This window comes from Aspergillus flavus, chromosome 2 (genome assembly GCF_009017415.1).
Source record: "Aspergillus flavus chromosome 2, complete sequence".
NCBI classification, from domain to species: domain Eukaryota; kingdom Fungi; phylum Ascomycota; class Eurotiomycetes; order Eurotiales; family Aspergillaceae; genus Aspergillus; species Aspergillus flavus.
In genome coordinates, this window is record NC_092409.1 from 900,396 (window position 1) to 920,182 (window position 19,787).

The 19,787-nt window shown below is 47.0% G+C and overlaps 9 protein-coding genes across 9 annotated transcripts; 4 read left to right on the top strand and 5 right to left on the bottom strand.

Moving 5' to 3' along the window:
• Window positions 1-1,108: 1,108 nt before the first annotated feature.
• On the bottom strand, window positions 1,109-2,025 carry F9C07_2125923 (uncharacterized protein). Its single transcript, XM_071509084.1, has 2 exons — window positions 1,525-2,025; window positions 1,109-1,453 (listed from the first exon to the last, which is right to left on the bottom strand). Exons 1-2 carry the CDS (start codon window positions 1,765-1,767, stop codon window positions 1,316-1,318), a joined length of 381 nt encoding a protein of 126 aa, XP_071363552.1. The 5' UTR covers window positions 1,768-2,025; the 3' UTR covers window positions 1,109-1,315.
• A 39-nt stretch (window positions 2,026-2,064) lies between these two features.
• F9C07_2276919 (putative sarcosine oxidase) lies at window positions 2,065-3,747 on the top strand. Its single transcript, XM_041285146.2, has 2 exons — window positions 2,065-2,239; window positions 2,303-3,747. Exon 2 carries the CDS (start codon window positions 2,500-2,502, stop codon window positions 3,643-3,645), a length of 1,146 nt encoding a protein of 381 aa, XP_041142157.1. The 5' UTR covers window positions 2,065-2,239; window positions 2,303-2,499; the 3' UTR covers window positions 3,646-3,747.
• A 50-nt stretch (window positions 3,748-3,797) lies between these two features.
• Window positions 3,798-4,921, bottom strand: F9C07_2217275 (Formate/nitrite transporter-domain-containing protein; the record flags this gene model as incomplete). The annotated part of the gene is made up of 3 exons (XM_041285154.2): window positions 4,750-4,921; window positions 4,080-4,688; window positions 3,798-4,019 (listed from the first exon to the last, which is right to left on the bottom strand). Exons 2-3 carry the CDS (start codon window positions 4,638-4,640, stop codon window positions 3,798-3,800), a joined length of 783 nt encoding a protein of 260 aa, XP_041142158.2. The 5' UTR covers window positions 4,641-4,688; window positions 4,750-4,921.
• A 1,477-nt stretch (window positions 4,922-6,398) lies between these two features.
• On the top strand, window positions 6,399-7,913 carry F9C07_2197763 (uncharacterized protein; the record flags this gene model as incomplete). The annotated part of the gene is made up of 4 exons (XM_041285152.2): window positions 6,399-7,462; window positions 7,603-7,642; window positions 7,710-7,778; window positions 7,809-7,913. 4 exons carry the CDS (start codon window positions 6,399-6,401, stop codon window positions 7,911-7,913), a joined length of 1,278 nt encoding a protein of 425 aa, XP_041142159.2.
• Window positions 7,914-8,385: 472 nt separating this feature from the next.
• F9C07_2099214 (uncharacterized protein) lies at window positions 8,386-9,044 on the top strand (the record flags this gene model as incomplete). The annotated part of the gene is made up of 4 exons (XM_071508899.1): window positions 8,386-8,428; window positions 8,536-8,676; window positions 8,841-8,915; window positions 8,989-9,044. The coding sequence occupies 4 exons, from the start codon at window positions 8,386-8,388 to the stop codon at window positions 9,042-9,044; spliced, it is 315 nt and encodes a 104-aa protein (XP_071363553.1).
• A 770-nt stretch (window positions 9,045-9,814) lies between these two features.
• Window positions 9,815-10,219, bottom strand: F9C07_2054175 (uncharacterized protein; the record flags this gene model as incomplete). The annotated part of the gene is made up of 1 exon (XM_041285155.2): window positions 9,815-10,219. One exon carries the CDS (start codon window positions 10,217-10,219, stop codon window positions 9,815-9,817), a length of 405 nt encoding a protein of 134 aa, XP_041142160.2.
• Window positions 10,220-10,919: 700 nt separating this feature from the next.
• On the bottom strand, window positions 10,920-11,414 carry F9C07_9719 (putative cytochrome P450; the record flags this gene model as incomplete). Its single annotated transcript, XM_041285156.2, has 2 exons — window positions 10,920-11,116; window positions 11,168-11,414. The coding sequence occupies 2 exons, from the start codon at window positions 11,412-11,414 to the stop codon at window positions 10,920-10,922; spliced, it is 444 nt and encodes a 147-aa protein (XP_041142161.2).
• Window positions 11,415-13,129: 1,715 nt separating this feature from the next.
• F9C07_2276922 (benzoate 4-monooxygenase cytochrome P450) lies at window positions 13,130-16,676 on the bottom strand. The gene is made up of 6 exons (XM_041285157.2): window positions 16,435-16,676; window positions 15,824-16,340; window positions 14,917-15,764; window positions 14,747-14,854; window positions 14,528-14,694; window positions 13,130-14,476 (listed from the first exon to the last, which is right to left on the bottom strand). Exons 2-6 carry the CDS (start codon window positions 16,026-16,028, stop codon window positions 14,308-14,310), a joined length of 1,497 nt encoding a protein of 498 aa, XP_041142162.1. The 5' UTR covers window positions 16,029-16,340; window positions 16,435-16,676; the 3' UTR covers window positions 13,130-14,307.
• Window positions 16,677-17,233: 557 nt separating this feature from the next.
• F9C07_2276923 (uncharacterized protein) lies at window positions 17,234-18,002 on the top strand (the record flags this gene model as incomplete). Its single annotated transcript, XM_041290559.2, has 2 exons — window positions 17,234-17,420; window positions 17,491-18,002. The coding sequence occupies exons 1-2, from the start codon at window positions 17,402-17,404 to the stop codon at window positions 18,000-18,002; spliced, it is 531 nt and encodes a 176-aa protein (XP_041142163.2). The 5' UTR covers window positions 17,234-17,401.
• Between the last annotated feature and the right edge of the window lie 1,785 nt (window positions 18,003-19,787).

Consider the following 19,787-nt stretch of genomic DNA (forward strand, 5'->3'; position numbering starts at 1 on the left):
TCACCAGCTGAGGTGAGGCAAGTACTATAATTTATCGGCCCAAAGGCAAGTCAGTGGAAATGATAGCATAGCCACTACTGTGGAGCCCCTTTTCCAGCGTACAGTACAAATCTGTAATAAGTCGCAGTCATACCCATCCTTTCGCTAGACATTAGCAGGACACAAAATGAATAATGAATGATTACAAGTCCATTAGAAAGAAGGCTCCAAGAGTCCGGCAGTGAAAATCTCACACGCGTCTCCACATCATCCACACTTCTCGAAGTTTCGCCTATCAGATGATCAGATAAAAATGATATTGCCGGTGAAGGCAATCTAATCTGCCCCGCTTGATCGTGGCGGATCGTCTGGACTCTGGAGCCGGAACTTGAAAATTCCACCGACTGATGCTTCAGTAGATACTAGCCAATAAGCCTAGTATGGCATTTTCATGGGTAATTTTGTAGTCCCGAAATGGGAGCAATGGCGACAATCCCAATAAAACTAGGTACGGCTTCGGTAGTTGTGTGGAAATCTGATAACCCTTAAGTGAATGGCTCCACTCTGTTGGCCGGGTTTGGGTGGAGCATGGACAAAGCCAGGGAAAATTGTTAGGATTAGTGACGCTAGCAGCTTCCTGAATATCTCGCAGACTCCCAGTAGACAAGGAATAGAGTGGTTGTCGGTTTCTGTTCATAATTTTCGAGCCCGCCCCGAACCTAGTGGAAAATTGATAGCCCGACTCGCGACAAGTGAAGTCGTGTAGCAGCTGTTTAGACAAGAAAAGGGTATCTTGGTCTCTATTGGTAGCCGGGCAAGCATTGTCCCGCAAAACAAGGGCAACCTGAGGTATTTCAGGACGAGGCTTGCCATGAATGCAAGGATTCCAAAGACAACATTAAGCAATGACACTGGAATATAATCCGGCCTGACACGGTTCAATGAATTCATACTAGTACTACGACCACCACTAGAGAGATATGGATTTGACTCGCTTTCAGTATAGCAGGAGATAGCATTCCGTGGCATGATGAACTACATTTTCATCATTGACCTGAGCAACCGGGCTACGACTGGTGAAGTTGCTGGATATACTCGAGTAAATTGAACGAAGGGAATTTCCTGAGGGCGGGGAAATGTGAGATGTAATCGGTATGAGCTCTTATACAAGACGCTAAATTCCCAAGAATCAGGGAAAGGAGGTTATCGCAAAAGTCGGCTCTTGAAATCTATTCAGACTTATAATGTAGATATTAGTCACATGCCCAGTTCTCAGTTCGTGTGAGACAGGACCGTTGTCTGTGAAGCCCAGAGAGGTCAAGAGCCTTCCCATGCATCAGTCCGTTTTTCCCCACCAGTCTGGATGATCAATACATCCAAGCCGAGGGAGTTGTCCATTCAACCGCTTGAATGCACCCTTATTGACCTTTGGCCTACTTTTAAAACTCATGTATTCTAGTTGAGGGAAAGTATCCTATAGTAAATATAACGTAGGTCAACTTGTGTCGAAACAAGGCCAATGGAAGGCACGTTTGCAGGACTCACTGGAATCTGATCGATAACTTGATCCATTTCATGCGGTGTCAGTCCAAATTCCATCCCACAACGATAGTCGAACAACAGCACGCTAATCCGATGCGATCCTAACCGAGGGATATGGCATTGCCAATCCTGTCTTTCCTTATGGCTACGCTCCACATCGAGATATAAAAGACTGAGTCTTGGAAACCTTAGTCCGCGTAGTATTGCATCGTATTGAGGGATTCTGTGATTGTCGATGAGATACATTCTTGCTTGTTCGATGAAATTAGCATAAAATTGTCGGCGTTATTGAACGACCCTCTCAAGTGATTTCAAGATATTAGAAACGATCTCTGGCAAAGCGAGGGCATATCGTGGGGCTCTCATCTCATTGTTGTCATTCATTGTGGGAACTAGATGTTGTGATTGACGAGGTAGTGTCGGAGTACAGGTAAGAAGTACATTTTGCAGCAAGACTCTTTCGTCCAATTGTATTAATGTGTGGTCCTATCGGAAGCGGCCCGCGTTTAGTCGGATTTTGAATCGACGCGATACTGTTTGGAGCGGGGTTGAACACTGGGCCCGGATGTTGCCCCGGGTCCACTGACTTACTCCCTTACACAGTCAGACGTGACAGTTATGCTTAAAGCTGATACTTTATGGATGGTCCAATAGAATGCGTGGAGCGGATAGACCTCTTTTCTACTCTTTTGGATGGGAGGACGCTATGATACTGACGGTAAGCATGACTTCCACGTAAGCCGGTTCTACCATGCGAGAAATTCATTGACCAGAACAACAGACTCGCTTCTTTCCCAGGATTTCATTCTTCCTGTTGGCAAAAGTCTATCAATCAACGCCGCAACCATCCAGACCCCTCAGCAAGAACCACGTGAGCGGCCCGTATGAACCGAGACGCAAGCATATAAATTGGAATCATGGCATGCCAAATCCACTACCAGAAGACCTAGACAATATTACTGACGAATATCATTCAATATGGAGCAATACGACGTAGCAGTTGTCGGACTTGGTGTCCTAGGAAGTGCAGCGGCCTACCAAGCCGCGCAGAGGGGAAAGAAAGTCATCGCATTTGAGCAATTCGAATTTGGTCACGTACACGGGGCCTCCCACGATACATCACGCATTATTAGGACCTCGAACCCCCTACCCGAATACGTGAAGCTCGCTCGGTCTGCCTATAAAGACTGGGCTGAGTTGGAAGAAGCGACCGGCCAAAAGCTGCTTACTATCACTGGAGGCCTGGTTTTCGTCCCGCGGGAGAAGGCCTCACCATTCGAAAGTTTAATCAACACTCTAAAAGTCACAAACTTACCCCATGAAATTCTGAATGCCACGGAGGTGAAAAAGCGCTGGCCCCAGTTCGACATCCCCGACACGGTAGATGCAGTGTACACGGCCGACACGGGTATAGCCCATGCGTCCAAAACAGTTGCCGCCATGCAGTATTTGGCACGTTCCAAGGGCGCGATCCTGAAGGAGAATACACCTGTCGACCGTGTGGTCCCCAAGAAGGAGGGAGGGGTTACTATTCAGACACCGAAAGGAGAATTCCACGCAGCCAAGGTGATTCTCACAACCGATGCGTGGACGAATAAGCTACTCGCACCTTTGGGAGTCCATATTCCCCTGTCTGTCATGCAGGAACAAGTCACCTACTTCAAGCCGACAGATACAGCTGCTTTCCAGCCCAATCGGTTTCCCGTGTGGATTTGGGGCGGGGATCCGGCCTTCTATGGGTTCCCATGTTACGGCGAGCCGACTATCAAAGCCGGTCGTGACTGGTCGAACAACTTGATGACACCTGAGCAACGTACCTATGTACCGTCGCCCCAGTTGTTTGAGCAGCTTTCCTCATTTATGAAGAGCTTTATACCCGACAAGGAACGTCAGCCGCTTCGCACTGTCACTTGTCAGTACACGATCACACCAGACCGACAGTTCATTATCAGCCCACTGGACAACAACAAAGACATCATTGTGGGCCTGGGTGCTGCGCATGCCTTCAAGTTTGCCCCCGCCTTTGGTCGCGCTCTGGCTGAGCTAGCAATCGATGGAATGACTAAGGAGGATGTCTCAAAGTTTGGGATTCCAAAGAGTGCTTCTTCTAGTAGCAAGCTATAATATATCTAACGACCTGCTGTTGTTTCCGTCTGTCGAGTAATTGAGCAATTGAATTATCAGCCATGAGATAAATCAAATGAGAACTGACTCCAAACGTAATCGTTCTGACATATTCATTAACGTGGTAATATCCTACTCAGCAGAACCAAGTTTCAAGACGGGAGATGGTCCCCAGCATTCGGCTCACCACCTGGCCGTTTCTTCATAATCCTATGCCCATACAAAAACCAAATAAACACGCCGTCAAGCACAGCACCCCCAACAATATCGCCAAGCGTAACCGGAATCACACTCTGGTAAATAAACTTCCCAACCCCAAAATTCGTACCGTAAAACATCCCAATCGGCACGAGAAAGAAGTTTGCAATGCAATGCTGATACCCAACCGCAACAAACGTCCAAATCGGAATTCAAATCGCATAGATCTTGGAGACTTTATCTTTGCAGGATATGGAGAGGAATATCGCCAAGCCCACGAGCCAGTTACATCCCACCCCTCTTAGAAAATTGACGGACCATTGCACGTTGACCCGTCCTTCGGCTTGCGTGACGGCGAAACCTTTGAGTGTATCTGTGGACAGGGTATCAGACCACCAGCACAGAAAGCCCGCCACGAATAGACAGCCTGCCAAGTTGAAGATGTAGGATAGGACTAAATTGCGGACAAGGTCGAGCCATGTGGTCCTCCGCATGAACGTGCTTAATATCAAGACGAACACATTGGCTGTGAAGAGCTCTGTATTGACGATGGTGAGGATGACGAAGCCGGTTGGAAAGGCAAAGCTAGATAGCAGTGTAGCAAGCCCAGGGTTTTCGGCGCGCAGAGAGGGAGAGCCTCCCGCAACGATTAGGCTGAAAAGAGCACCGATGGATAAGAAAGCCCCAGCGAGGAACGATTTGAGAAGTAAGTCTGGCCAGGGTAATCGCGCTTTTGCGATACCGGAGCTAACCAGCAGGTTCAAGGTCTCCTTGGTGGGATCGAAAGTTGGGTCCATTTTAGCAAGCTGAAGAGACCATCCCAGGATTGTTTAGAGATACGGTAACTGGATCTCAACTTAGCAAATTTCTGACGTTGTGAGAACTGACAATATCTGAGTTACATACTTCTGCTGTTACTTTATCAAGTTTGAAAAGCTGACGTTGCAACATCGGCTCCAATCGTAGCCTGTCATACACAAACAGGAGCACAGAAAGCATGTTTTACGACAGAATTAAAAAGAATATAAATACTTATATTTGTACGGACCACAGATCCAAGGACCAGCAAAGATCCCATCAACCAGTATATACAACTCCCTATTTTGGAAATAGTAATTGACCAGCAGCAGCGCAGGGCGACTGGGATCAACATATCAGAAATCTTGGCAGCATAGCTATCTCCGCGGGTCTTCGGAAATATGGACTAAAGTGTTAGCAAATTCTGAGACTCGTGTACGTCATTAGTTCGTGGCGAAAATAGAGTTGCGCGTTTCTTCGAGACCACTAACTATAACTATCTGCCCTCTTTAGGTTTGGACACAGCCGGTCCATTGGGATACCTCCATGAAGAATGAATCATAGGCGCGGATATCAATTTCCAATGAGGAAAAAGTGCCTTTCGTCCCGGACATTGGTACCTTCAAACATATAAATAAAAAGATAAAAGCATGCCGCTCTTCAGCAGTCAAATTGCCATCTAAAAGCAGTAGCCGATGCTGACATCGAACCTGTGTGACGATATAAGTCACTTGGACTATCAGACAGTCCGCTACATAGCACCATATGGTGTGAAAACAGGGTTTCCTTGCGATCAGCCCATACTATGACTTATATCTACATTTGTCCACTTTCGCATTATGAGATTTTGTATTATTTCAGCTACCATATGAGTATACGTCCTTAGTGAATGTGAAGGGAAGAGGCACCGGGGGGGCACCGAGTGTGACAATACTATGGTAACCCTAGTAAATAGATGTCAATTTAAGATAAACGACAAGTCAAATATTCCATTAAAAGATAAGACTGATTAAACTAAGCAGATATCGCAGCCTTCAATAGCGGAGCTACAAGATTTGAATTATCAAATATGATTGAGAGAGCTTCAGTCTTAAGCAGTGGGGTTCGGAATAACCCGTGCTGGGCAACACTGGACCCCTGGTGCTCAGCCCTGAGTCTAACCCTACCACCAAGCTTAATTGAGATACCAAGAGCTCCGCTGCCTGCCCATTCCAGATTTCAAATCTTGATTCAGTATAGCGCCAGGAGCATGCCGAATCAGATGATCGGAATATACCTATCTGGGTAATTGTCTGCAGATCAGGTCAACATTCTTCGGAGGCGCCACACACGCGATTGGTGAAGCGATTGTGTTTTATCTGTTCGCTGTTGTACCTTTTTCGGATCGTTGAAGGGTGGGAGAATATATTCTTTCTAAGATTTCTGGTAATGAAGCTCTGTCTCTATAAGTAGTAGTGCATGATGATTCTACGATATCACATCTTCACCCCAAAGTACAGGGTCCCGCCAAGGAAATGCTACACTTAGTTTGAACTTTGATAATCGTTCAGAAAGCCTTTCCACCAATGGCACGCACGGCAGTGTACAGGCTGACCGAGTAATACGAGGACAAGCACTTGGCATTCTATATTCGGGAGTCCTGAAAACCGTATAATCTCTGAATCTCCCGTCCGTCGAAACGGTGGAGACTTTTTTTTTTTTTCTATCCTGCAGCGCCACGCTGTACACTGCAGTATCCACAGATTGGGCTAGGTACAATGATATCCCACGTGTTTTTCGCTTGGTATCTCCTTCTGCTGTCCATTTTCGACGGGGGAGTGGTCGCCAGGAGAGGGGGGGGAGGTAATTATGACAGCGGCAGCAATAGTGACAGTAGCAGTGACGGCGATAGTGATAACGGCAGTGGTGGAGGCGGCGACAGCTCAAGTCCTTCAGGGTGTGGAAGTGGAGCAAGTAATGCACTTAGCAACACATATCTTGTTCCTAGACATGCGTGGAACTGGACATCGCAAAGCGGTGCGTACTCGACCGACAGCCCGACTATATACGACGGTTCATACTTTCAAGGAGAAGGGTATCTGTCATACAATATTACGAATGGAAACAAATGTCAAAGTACGAAGCAGCTCCGGTTGTTAGGATATGCTTGGATAGGGCCACAGCCTCCATACCCAGCTGGATCTGAAAACCCTTTTATCATAGGATTCAAGGCGTGGGAATCCACCAAAGCTGTGAGCGAAATTCATACATCCTATACACAGATCATATGGGAAGGAGACTCGTGCGCTTCAGAGCCGGATCTCTTCGGCATCGTCACAACTAGAGGTTCAGCTTCTCGCACCGAAGCATCAGACACAATGATCATGAATGTCTCAACTAGTCCGGCAGCGCCGGGTGCCGTTGACTTCAATGCTTCCACAGTTACTGATCTTAGTCCTCGCATCAGTGATTCCGAAGGCTTATTCCGTCTCCGAGCGCAGAGTTGTGCTTCGCATGATACAGATATGCGCTGGCCAGCCACGACGGTCATGCAGGGATCTGTAACAAATACTACCTTGGGGCTCGAATTTTCTGGTTCAGTTGACATGAATTCCACCCAATACCAGTTCTATGCTGGCCGCGACGAGAACCTCAAGGTAAATTTTACGGTTACCTTTTCTGGGCAGTTCGACAGCGTTAATTCGACTCATGCCCTCAATGTCCAGCAAGCCAACCAAAGTCTTGCATGGGTACCGAATAGTGCTGTCAATATTGTACCAGGCAGCTGGGGTTATATCTTAGCAGGTGCTGCTGGAATACAAATATTGGCTTTGAATATATGGTGAATGGACTAGATGGAGGATATTTATCATGAGGCAACGATTGAACAACTCCATGGACAATCACTTGAATCCGGCACCAACCCCCACTTTAACTGATCCTGGAGTTCAGTCGGACAATCGATACGACATCAACGGACAGGGATCATTCACCACGTGATTGTGCCCAACATAAAAACGTGGCGTGTCTCTCGCCATCATCCTTCTTCAATCTACCTCGGATTTCTCATATCTTCTCCACTCTCAAAGCACGGTTCATATTACATATACCCTTTCAAAAGCTATGTCATCAAACTGCGACGACTGCACCTTCAACCAGTATGTACTCTACTGGCTCGTCTATTATAGCTGGCACTGGATCCTGGTCTGGATCTATGCAACATGGTGGGACGAGTCGACAATCAGTCATCGTTCAAGACTGGACCCTCCGCCAAGTGCGAGCTCCTGGCTTGAAAATAAAGGATATTTGCGTACGAAGAAAGATGCTCGCCGGCTTTTTATTATTCATTTTATTCTCTTGGCTTTAGAACCAGTTGAAGGATACTGGATCTTGACGGAGTTCTATCGTATATTGTTACAGGCATGGAGAACGGTTCCAGATCCCCATGATATTGGAGGCACTTTCGGTCGATATGTATGTTTGGTTGTTTTTCCAGTAGGATTAGTCATATCCTCTCTGGTAGGGGTGATATTGATGGTATCTACCGTAACGCACCTGCTGGAGTTGTGGTCTTGGGCACCGACCGATCGCCAAACGATGGACGAGGAAAATGGGAAAAGGCATTAAGAGTGGCAGAGACAGGGTTGGGAGCATTCTAGTAGGAGGCACCAGTTTTTGTCTAGGTTATTATGTTTTGTCTATCGAGTTTTAATACCCGGTATTGATGAACGAAAGGGCGTCCTGTTCCACTCATGCCGTTTAGCGATGATCAAGCCCCTGGCCATGAGCATTCAAGGGAGGCGAAGGGGTGTGTTATATTCGAAGGAGTTTCACTGTACATATATCCCGATCTATGCTTGGCTTCATGTGTTGATAATGTTACATCGTAGAGCGTGTATCTCTCTTGGTTAACAGTGCCGACGTCTCTACTACTAGTCCAGGCTCAAGGCCACGGAGAATTTCCTATCCCTGTCATATTTTTGAAGGCCTCGCCCATTGGTCCTTACTTTCTCCTGCTGACAGAGAAAGAAGATGAGCATTCGAGGTCACCCTCCGGTTTGCAGTCGCATATCTAGAGCCTTGGCACTTAGCCTAGGTACTGAAGCTCGAGAAAAAGGCACGGATAGGCCTTGATAAGAGCCGGCCCGTTCCACAAGTCCCACGCCACTCTTTCACTGAACTTACGCCAGGACTAATCTCTGCATAACCATAATATTTAGGTAGATCCAACGTTCAAAGAATTACGAGGACCCTTCTGTCCCATCCAATCATTTCCATCCCTAGGAATAAGTCAGGTGAGTCATAATGAGAACTTTAAACACTCGCGTGCTATATATATTTTTCTACTTGCTGACGCTAGTGCTTTAGCTACCTACTTCACCAAGTCCTATGCGAATGATCCAACTTTGGATACTACTCTATAACCATCCCCAGATCAATAACGAAAGATAATTATCATCCTTGAGTAAACAACAAAATTGCTATTACAATAAAATATAACCGTAAATCTTCCCCATATCCGGTTATCTTGCTACAGCCAAAAGTACTATCCAAACTAGAAACACAATTCCTGCCGTACAGGCTAACACATAGCTCAGGCCATGATTACCATAGAGCATTAATATGGCAAAGCGATGATGATAGTTCTGGGGGTTATTTCCGCGTGGAAATGGTGTCAATGGTACAGGTTTACAGAGGAAGTCGCAGAGAGGCCTCCATCCCTTACGGACGTGGAAAATCAGCAATTGACGAGCCGGTACCAACTGTTTGATCAGCTCATAATGCTCACAAAATGCTCTACGTCCGTGGGTCTCAAAATCTCCTTCAAAGAAGCCCTGCCATGTCTTGAGCCATGTCGGTCGAACCCAGGAAGTCTGCATCCCGAGCGTTCTTGCGACTCTGGCTGCTGTCGCCTAGAACCGACTGCTGACCAGAGAGTGCACTGTCCTGCTCACAGACCTAGGAGCACGGCATTAGACTGTTTACAACCATTTATCGACTTTCACCGACACTCACTGATGCCACTCATCCACATCCCTATACGTAAGAATCACCTTTGCTTCTGGATATGCTTTGATCAGTTCGGGACCAAAGCAAGCAACGGGATAGTCGCCGCAAATGGCCTATCTCCCCTTATTAATGCCCTTAACATTGGTCAAGCTTTTGAGACACCTAGAAAGTACCTGGCTCTGGCCTATGACCTGGTCAAGCTCCTGTCGTCCGAATGGCTTTCCAACGCCATCATATATTTTGCAAAGTTGAGACGGTGTGTTCCTGACATAGAAGCACTGTGATTGATCCAGCAATTGATCATATCGCCAACCATGAAAGGGAGGTCGTTCCACAGTGTACCGTCGACAGTTCTTGCGATATTAATCCCGGAGACTCCGCGTGCAGGTCGCGTCAACGGCCCCATTCCTTGAATGCGGAGGATATCGAGGACCAATCCCTCATGTTCAGATGACTCGGAGGAGATGTTTTTGCCAAACTCGTAGTACATATACCACAGCGAATGAATATGGCCTTCAAGGGAGTCTACACCATTCCCAATATCGCAGTATCGGCTGGTAACCACCCAGGTCCGGTTACTGAAGGCCATGTCTCGAACCTCCTTGAACTCACCCCAAGCGACAGCCTGGCGTGTACCTTCCCGATCTATACGAGCATGGTCGATCGCTGCGGTAGAAGGTGTGTCTCTAGGCACAGAGCTCAACAAAGAATCACGGAGGTGGTCCATTTTGGAGAGCTGATAATGTCAAATGATGATTCAATTAAAGTTCAGGTAAGAGAAAGAAGACAGTGGGGAAATAAAAGAGTTGATGTGGTGAAACCAGACGGGGACTTAAATCGTTGTGAGGGTCAACTTGAACAAGAGATTTCTCTCCCTGGACCCTTACTCGGCAGTAATATAGCTTCTAACAGGCCGACAGCGAGATATCTATATGTGAACTCCTGTCTACGCTGATAGGCTGAACTATTTTCTTTGTTGGTTGTCGATCAGCCAGCAGCTAAGACAGAAGTACATGTTGATCATACAGCCATTCAGCAGCTCTAAACATAGCAAAGGCCACATTGATGCACAATCAAGACACGGAGATATAAACCAGATTTGGTTTCAGCAAACACTAATTCGCTTCAACACCAATTCCCCTTCCGGTGGATTCCCCGTTACATTGAAATTGTCAGCAACATCATGCCTCCCACCAACAAGTTCCAACCGCGTATCCGCAAGCAGTGCGAAAACAGCCAATTTGATCTCTGCAAAGTGACATGAGCATCCCCCTTCTAACTCCACCTGTTCAGAACATACCAGCAACAGCCATGAACCTCCCCGGACAAGTCCATATGCTAAGCCCGAATGAAAGATGCCCGGAATCTGTAGTAGAAGCTGCCTTCTGCTTCTCTACCCACCGCATCCCATCGAGCTTCTTCGGGTCGCCTTCGTTATAACGTGGGGACCAATGGAATAGTGATACCAGTGGTAATACAAGAGAACCTGACTCATACCTTAGGAGTCTGTAGGTGGAGACTTGGTATATTAACGTACCTTTGGGAACGATATAATCTCCTAATTGGAGATCCTTGCGTGCCATCCGTACTAGGTTTACGGTGTCACCCTTCATCCGGAGCACTTCGCGGATGAATGAGTCCGTACAGGAAGCCTTTCTCAGGGTTCGCATATTGAGCTCGGACATAGGTATTGGGACAAAGTCGCGGCGAGTAAGATCGTGGATTTCGCGTCGGGTGATGTCTTGATTTTCGGGGTGCAGAGCCAACTGAAACATTGTCCACATTGTGATTGAGACACTGAGATTTACCAATTAGTATTTGTAGGGATAAAGAGATGAAGGGACTCACGTCTGATGCACAGAGGCAAAAATGAACACGACGACTAATCCAATATCCAAGGCCGGAACTTGAAACCGATGCGGCCGTTCGTAGCTCCACTTGTTTCAACCAGGATCCGAAGCAGGGATACCTTGATATTGTGGGGTTAAGTTCCACACTCGTGGTAATAAGAAACTGTGATGAAAGTATACTCTTACATCGTTCTTGGAAGGCTTCTCGTTGGATTTCTGCAAAATGGCCGATATCTGAGTCCATATGAGAGGCCCGAAGGCAATCCCGAATCGAATAATGACCGTGCATATCACAACCTTTAGCCTGATCCAGTGTCATTTATGTTGGTCACCAGAGTGATGTCTCATAGACATACCATGTTACTATTTGCCATAAGGCAGGAAAATATCGGGCAAGTATCGAACGACTTCGAAAGGTGCCTATCAGTTCCGCTACACCTTCGGCAGTGTCGATCACGATGTCTCTGTCAAGGGGTGACAATATCTCCTTTCGATAACCGTTAGCCTCGGCGGAGTGGCATGTCAAGATAAGGACATGCATCTCCAAAAACTATCGACATCGCTGCCTCTGCGACCGTTCTCTGCAGGCGAGGCAGTAAATTAACGGGACCCTCAGGACAGTACTTCAAGAGCTCGGCTGAATTCCTTTCGAAGATAGGAGGGACTACTTCAGAGTTAAATCTGGAAAAAGTGAATTTAAGCATGAAACACCCTACCTCGATGAATCATTGTATCCAAACGTTTTGTCAAGAGCTTGTCGACGACCGAGTCGATATCCTGGAAAATGGAATTGCCGAACATGCTAGGTAGAAATTCAATCCTCAAGATCTAGGGAACATTTAGCAACAGTAGTTATTTCATGATTAGCTGCGAGATCGCGTATAATCTAGGCTAACCTTTGCTGTTCCGAGCTCGAAGCTAAACGTTGCATCGTCTGTTAGGACCTGGAAGGTTAGTTCATCAGAAACGATGTATTCAACCTGGGGATTGTGAGTTTTTGGAGGTATATATATGGCCATTAAGTGATGGGCATACTCTCCCATCTCTACGCAGCCCCATTACTGGACCATGCTGTTGAATTTGTCTTTCCAGCGCTTCGGGGAGGTTGTTCGTCCTCTCATTCCGCTATGGAAAGGTTATACAAGCACAGGCAATGGACGGAGGAGAACACAGACTGTAAGCGACACAATTGGCGGCGTTCCTGACAAAGGACGCTGAGCGGTGTCAACGACAGCAGGACCATAAGCGAATCAATAGTGCAAACCTTCAGGTACCTCAGCCAGGCATACCCGCCCACAGCAATGGCTTTAAAAAAGGTAATATTTAGGATCTCAAGCCCTAGACTCATTGTTGCGCTGTTGAAATTTTGCCTAACATTTACGGGAGGCGATCGATCTGTATTTTAAAGTCTTGTAGGACATTATATAGTGTCAAATCACGGGTCACCGGCATGCCTTAGCTTAGATTTACTTTTGGACAATATATAACATTGTACGAGGATTATCCCTTTTCCACTGATGACTGTGCGTTGACCACATCGAATGCGATTTCTATTAGCGGATAAAAGTAGCTTTGATACATCCTGGGAGCCTAACCTTAGGTAGACCGATGTGAGCTATTCTTCTGTTTAATAGATACTGCTCAAGCATTAGAATATCTAGAATAAAACGAAGACCAGTAGTCATATTTGCACCGTCAATAAATAATCCTGGAGCGCAGAGTCATAATCATCGGCCACGAGGACACGGATCCTACCAACTGCAGTGGCTTATCAGCCTTGTGAGCAGAAAATAAGACATGTAAGATCGTCGCTCCATGCATCAGGCTCGGATAAGATTTTGAACCACATAGAGCTTACTCCGAGAGGTGGCTACAATACATCGCCTCTCATTTGTGAGCTAGCCAGGGGTTATACCGTGCAAAGCCTGGCTCAGAAGGCTACAGCTGTCATACAAAGAAAGCTCCACTAGCTAGAAAGAATATTTTCGGCACTTTCATCCGGTACAGAGGAATCCAGGAAATACAGAAGGATCAACATTAAGGTCAACAAATAGGTTTCGGGTAGTAGCTTCTTGCTGCATCTTGTTGCATGTTGGACCTGATCAGGATATTGCTCAGTTAGCCAAGGCAGCTTATCCCAATCTATGTGACCAATGAGGCACACATATACGATGCGGTGCAACACTATCTGGTACAGAAGTGGGCTACCTGACTCGGTAACTGTTATCCACTTCTGGGTACGTCGCACCACTTAAGTGGGATAAGGCAAAGTAAAGTACCTTGCTTAGCCAGATCGGAAGATGGTCAGGGATCGTGCAGGGTGGTCGATGAGACGAGAATGGTCCGCGCGTCTGACCAGTTCATTAGGGTATGTAACACAGGCTAGGAAACTATCGTCGTGATTATTAACGAACAGTCAGATCTGGTCAAATTCGAAGTGTTCGACAATTCTGAAATGAGTGTAGCTGCTAGTCATTAGTTAATCGATATAGCACCGACATTTAATATACATAGCTTAGCAACAGGATTGTGCGTCCTTCATCCAGTAGAGAAGAACATTGCATTCAAATGGAACTACTCCCTGCTGAAGAAAATGTACTCTAGGAGTAATAGTTATTATTGATCCGTGCTATAGAATTCTGCACAATCATCCAAGGATAGATAGACATGATCCTGAAGAACTAGGGAAAAGGACACAGAGGATATTCGACAATGGGCTCCCACAAATCAATCGGTCGAATGATATACTGCCTTTCCTTGTTTGACTGTGGACAAAGAGGGCCAAAAGCGGAAATATTTCCCCTAACCCCAGTAATTACAATGTTGGTCACAGAGCATTAGTAACCAGACTATGCACTTTCAGGTAGTCCGCATCGTCTGGTAATCCGATGATGAAGTCTCTCGTTATACGAACGCTTTCTGGTGGTGTTTGGATTTCAAGGTCGAAGCGACGAACTAAAGTAGCAAACATCTGATATAGCTCGGAGTACGCTAGGCTGTGAAAGTCAGGTTAGTGTCAAACAACCATTTATAGCTGGGAGACTTACTTCATCCCCAGGCAGATTCTGGAGCCTTTTGAGAAGGGGACCAAGAATTTAGTCAGTCGTTCGCCCTTACTCGATGCTTCAAGCCATCGCTCCGGATTGAAGTAATCTGGGTTAGGGAAAAGGGTCGGGTCCATATGCATGAAGTAGACCGACTGGCTGACCGGTGTCTGAACGGCTCTTGTTAGATCGCAGCAATTCCATGGCGTCTAAATGGCTTACCCCTGGAGGAATGATATAGTCCTTATATGCCAATGGTGTTGGCGAAATCCGCGGCAATCGCATTGTTACACTATGCGCCATACGGAGAGACTCATTTATAACCGCGGTCTAGGACAGATGATATTAGTGTTTCCTGTCAGTGCTCGCGAGCTATCGTGCAAGACACATACAAGATACGGCAACGATTCCAGTTGAGTCAGAGAGACGTGGTCGGTCGAGTCCGGCATGACCGTCTCTATCTCTGCTCGTAATTTCTCCAAGCGCGGTTTATCTCGGTAGAGGTAGTAGGACCCAGTTGCTAACACTCTTGCTGTAGTCTCAGTACCTGCACCGAAAACAACCATCGCCTCATCCCGGACCCTTGCCACCGTCCTCTCCTCCGGTCGCACTGACTCGGCACAGAGGGCGTCGAAAATTGTTTTCCTCGAATTGGCATTCTTCTCGCGATCTTTTTCGAGAGAAGATCTTGCCATCTGCTCTATCATGCGTTTGGCTTCCCACAGTCCCTTTGAGCTCGGCTGCATCCATTCTACCAACGCTGGCATGGTCTCCGCAACCATCGACACGACGAAGAAGAAACGAGCGAAGTGACATAGTAACCCCGCAGAAGCAACGGCGTCTCGAAACTCATTCTTCAGATTCTCTGTATCGAGAAATCCCAGACTCTCCCCGTATGCATAGTGGGAGATAACATCGGCCGTTAAGGCGGCGAACAAGTCGTCCAACGAGACCACGGTTCCTTTTTCGTGTACCTGTGTGAGTCGCTTGCATACCTTATCTACTTTATCCTGAACTATATAGTCCACGCCCATTACGGACCGCTTTGAGAAGAACGGGTTCACTAAGTCTCGGCGGTAGCGGTGACGATCATGTTCGACTGTGGCGGCGGTGGACAAGGGAGTAGCAAAGGTTCTGACTATGTACGGATCTTTCGCTTGCCCTTTTGAGGTATAGATGGGGTCAAAGTAATAGGGATCCTTGATATGAATCTCACGAGGATTAATTCTCACGATGGGGCCTTTTTATCTCCTCATTAGCCATGTGTGAAAGAACTTCCGACGGTAGTACAGTACATACCATATTGATCGTGCATTCTCTGCATCTCCCAGATAAACTTTCCGCCTTTGACTACATCGTAGTAGAATTCATACAGGTGTGTCACGGCAGCTAGCTTTGGCCCAGGAAAGTTGCTGAGAGGGTGAAAGTAAAGACGATAGATGCTCCTGATGACGAGGTAGCTGACGGCAGTAAACAGCCCGATCCAAATCAAGGGTAGATTCATGGTGCTGCACCGTGGCTGGTGAACGGATTTTCTGGTCCCAAGTACGGAGCTCAGGAATGAAAGACGACCAGCCCACCGCCCATATGTGACTTCTTAGAAGCAGGCATATGTCGTGCGGGGTTGGGGTATGTTCATCAGACATTTCACCTGACAGATTATCCCATCATTTCAATTGGCCCATGGCCAAGACGCTACGGCGCTTCATGCATGGTTTCACCTTCTAGCTGCAATGCCTCCTCTCACCATTGGCCTGCCAGAGGAGCTACCTGGTCTTAGCACTATGTCCAGGATAATTGGTTTCTTGTTTTTTTTCTGCAACTCTATGTCAGTTTATCACATCGGATTATCTAAGAAGCCGGGTGCGTGTTTTAGATTTCGGTTCGGTGCTATCGTCACCAGTACGCACCGATTGCAACTCGGAATTTGGGCCAATACAGGGCCTTGGAGAATTGTCATGAGATAGTCCATCTTATAGTGGCTAAGGGATTGGCCTGAATCAGCCACCCATTAATCGCCTAGAATAGTCTGGCTCATTGATCTTGAGGTCGTTCGTGCGTCGATGGGATCATGGCATCCACGTGACTGGTGATCGGCGCTAGTCCTGTTTAGAGTACTTCCACTTCCGCCTGAGGCATCAAGTTGGACTATATGTAGGGGAGGTGAAATAAATCCTTTGCTCGCTCCGGAAATCACCGCCTTACCGTATACAATTGTGTATTGTAGTTCAGGTCCCTTGACAGCATATCTTGTGTGCTTGCTGTAGATACTAGTTGTCCTGAGAGAAAACGGAATCGCTTGTTTAATTTCCTGCTAAGCAGTTCTCTCCAGAATTAACCTTTGGATATAACTGACATTGACAAACGTCACATGAGCGTGGTCCGTTAGCTACCGGTAGGAGATTCCGTGACCGCAGTAGTATTAGGCAGGTCATCAGAGCTGCTTTATATTGACATCCTTCTTGCTCTATGTCGTTCAGCCATGCCCCTATCCAACAGCCTCATTAATTGGTCAGCCTTCGCGTGTCGGTACTGACTATACATGTTTCCATAAGATGTAAGAGACCAGAGTTACTAGTCTTGATATCCCCCTGTGAATGAAAAAAAGGCGGGAATGTGCATATTCACTGTGATCAGCTTTCTTTGTTTCATCTTACCGCTGTTGTCGTTTAAATCAAACCAGGCGAACTGGCTCACTCTCTTCCACTCCTTTTGTCTCTTGTCCTCACTCATTCTTCGATCCTACTTATCTCTCTCTCTCTTCCTGACCATCTGGTCATGGTCCTAAGCATCTCAGTTTCGTCCTCAGACATCCACCCTCACAAGCTACTCGCGTAGTGAACTCATTGTTCCCAATAAACACACAAGAGCATCGCCATGGGTCGCTGGGGTTGGCGTAAGTCTTGCCATCACTACCGTCATATTTCCCTGCAGCTACAGCTTAACTGACCCTTGTTCATTCCTAGGTCTTTTCGAAGGTGATCAGGATCTGGATGCCGCCTGTTGTCTGGCAGAGTCCCTGGGAATCCATATTGGCGACTGGGAACACTCAATGAGCTCAATGGTGCATCAGACTGACATGCTGGCTGACGAAGGGATACGCGCGTTCTACAGAACGGACGAGTACAAACGCGAACTGGAGAACGAGATCGTGCCCTACGTCCGCGCGAAATTCGACACCGACAACTTTGGCGACAGGTTGTTTGCTGCTTCTTGTGCCAAGGAGAACGAAGAAACGTGCCTTCCCGCAAGATACAGAACTATCATCTTAGGCGCATTGATGATGAGGGCTGGGGCCAGGATCAGGGCAGAGGATCTCCAGCACCTGAGGGATCTGGTCCCGCAGGTTCATTGCACCTCACGGTTTGCCTTGCCATTGGGCGACGATGGATTCCGTAGTCCCGGTCGGGCTCAGTTTCTAGCGGCTCTAGATCATTACCAGGCTGGTGTGCCACGCAACTATCAGGAGCCAAGGTAAGACTGACTCTTTCCATATGGCTTGTGTGTATGGCATTGTGCGCACTGATGACATTGTCCCAGCTGCTTTCAGTGTGGACAGGTTAGAAGTGATATCGGACATGGCCTGGTCCTGTGCGCAAGATGCCGTGTTGCCTACTATTGCGACGGGGTAAGAGCATCCACAATCTTCCCAGTCTGTATTTAAATCCCATTGCTGATTCTGCGTAGGAGTGCCAGCGCCACCATTGGCAGGAGCACAAAGCCAGTTGTGTTCGCCCTGAGGAGCGCAGGTCGCTAAACGTGTAGATTGAATCTTTCCGCATTGGTCGCTCTCCAAGTCTGCAGGCACACAGCAACATCCCAGTGATGATGTCTGTGGTTGCGCTGTCTTGCCTTCGTGGTTTCTTTTGCTTCTGCGGCTCCACTGAGTGTTTCCTGTTGGCGATACACGGGTGATCTAGCGTTTTATTGACTTTATCACCTTGTTTCTGGCCTTCCAATGTCCTTCCGTCATACTGAAATGGTGGAGTCCCCTTATTTGAAGATATTTGACTTCTGGTCTCAAACATCGACTAAATTGTAGTACGCTATGATCACCGTGTTTCCATCCCTTGTAGGCTCCTGGAGAAGTTGAGCTAAAACTGCTGCTCAGTCCTTCTGTGCAAGAAGCCTAACTAAGGACAGATATCAGAATGCATGATAGGAGATTCCATGATTCTACAATTCTATATAAAACTGGAAGATTGCATCGATCGCTTTCTAAGCACCTATACAACTTGCATCGGGTGACATGACTTACCCAAACAGCAGCCCTCAACAAGACTACCAGTACGGAGTAGTATCAAGTCAAAGGCTTCTCAATTTACGTACCCAGTAGAGATCACATAGTTGCCTGGATAGAGATCCTCCTCTCCCATATACCTCCGCGGATTGCGTGGCCTTCCGAGAGCTGTGGAGGAGCTCATTTATATCCAGTGCACTAGATCCGCACAGCTCTTGGTAGCAACTTCGGTATTCCTGATACCACTGGTTGAGAGTACCGTGCCCCACTGACAAACGTACTGTAGCAGTGTGCGGAAAGATCTTCTGTGGATACAGACAGGTCCATTTTGGTAAACGATCACCGCCTGTATAAGCTCTCATTTACTTACGAAGTCTGTAGAAGGAAATGATATACGAACACCTCCACTGGTCCCACAGTATTCTTCCCGCAAGCAACCTCGGGATGGAGATCGCAGTTGAGTTAATACAAATTTCCGGAACTCCTGACTGTGACTACCGCGTGAACATCTTTGCAGAAGATTGCCGCCTGGTTCAGGACCAGTTTTATTTTAAAGTTACTATAAATATCTGAACCAGAGATGGCTGCACATGAGAAGACACACGTGCTTCAGAATTTGTAATTATTATATTGTTTTCATTTGGATAGGCATAATTGGCAAAAGCCCCAATAGACGCGCTGTCTGGATCGCAGTGGCAGCATGAGAACCCGAACATCTACGGCAAAACCGGAACGCATGAGTATGATCAATCTATAAGAATGGAAGCGAGGATACTCATAGTAGTAGTGTTTACAAGATAGGGGTAAGATGAACTATTTGGCTTTCCAGTCTAGTTTTGTGGAGTAGCAACTGACTTAGATGTCAGACATTGCAACTTAGTGGAACATGTGGGAGGCTGTTGACAACCAACGTACTAGTAGAAGACAGCTGTATCAAACCCAAGTCAATTTACGGAATATATCACCTATATTGGTGCTAAGGGGGTCAACTACTCAACGGTTGTCCGCTATCCTGCTCGGATA

Coding starts and splice junctions, on each gene's coding strand:
- F9C07_2125923 (XM_071509084.1), bottom strand. CDS start 1,767: ATGTATCTCATCGACAATCACAGAATCCCTCAATACGATGCAATACTA. Junction 1,454..1,524: donor AAGTTATCGATCAGATTCCA/GTGAGTCCTGCA, acceptor TATTTACTATAG/GATACTTTCCCTCAACTAGA.
- F9C07_2276922 (XM_041285157.2), bottom strand. CDS start 16,028: ATGAATCTACCCTTGATTTGGATCGGGCTGTTTACTGCCGTCAGCTAC. Junction 15,765..15,823: donor GAGAATGCACGATCAATATG/GTATGTACTGTA, acceptor GGAGATAAAAAG/GCCCCATCGTGAGAATTAAT. Junction 14,695..14,746: donor ACTATATCATTCCTCCAGGG/GTAAGCCATTTA, acceptor AGAGCCGTTCAG/ACACCGGTCAGCCAGTCGGT.
- F9C07_2276919 (XM_041285146.2), top strand. CDS start 2,500: ATGGAGCAATACGACGTAGCAGTTGTCGGACTTGGTGTCCTAGGAAGT.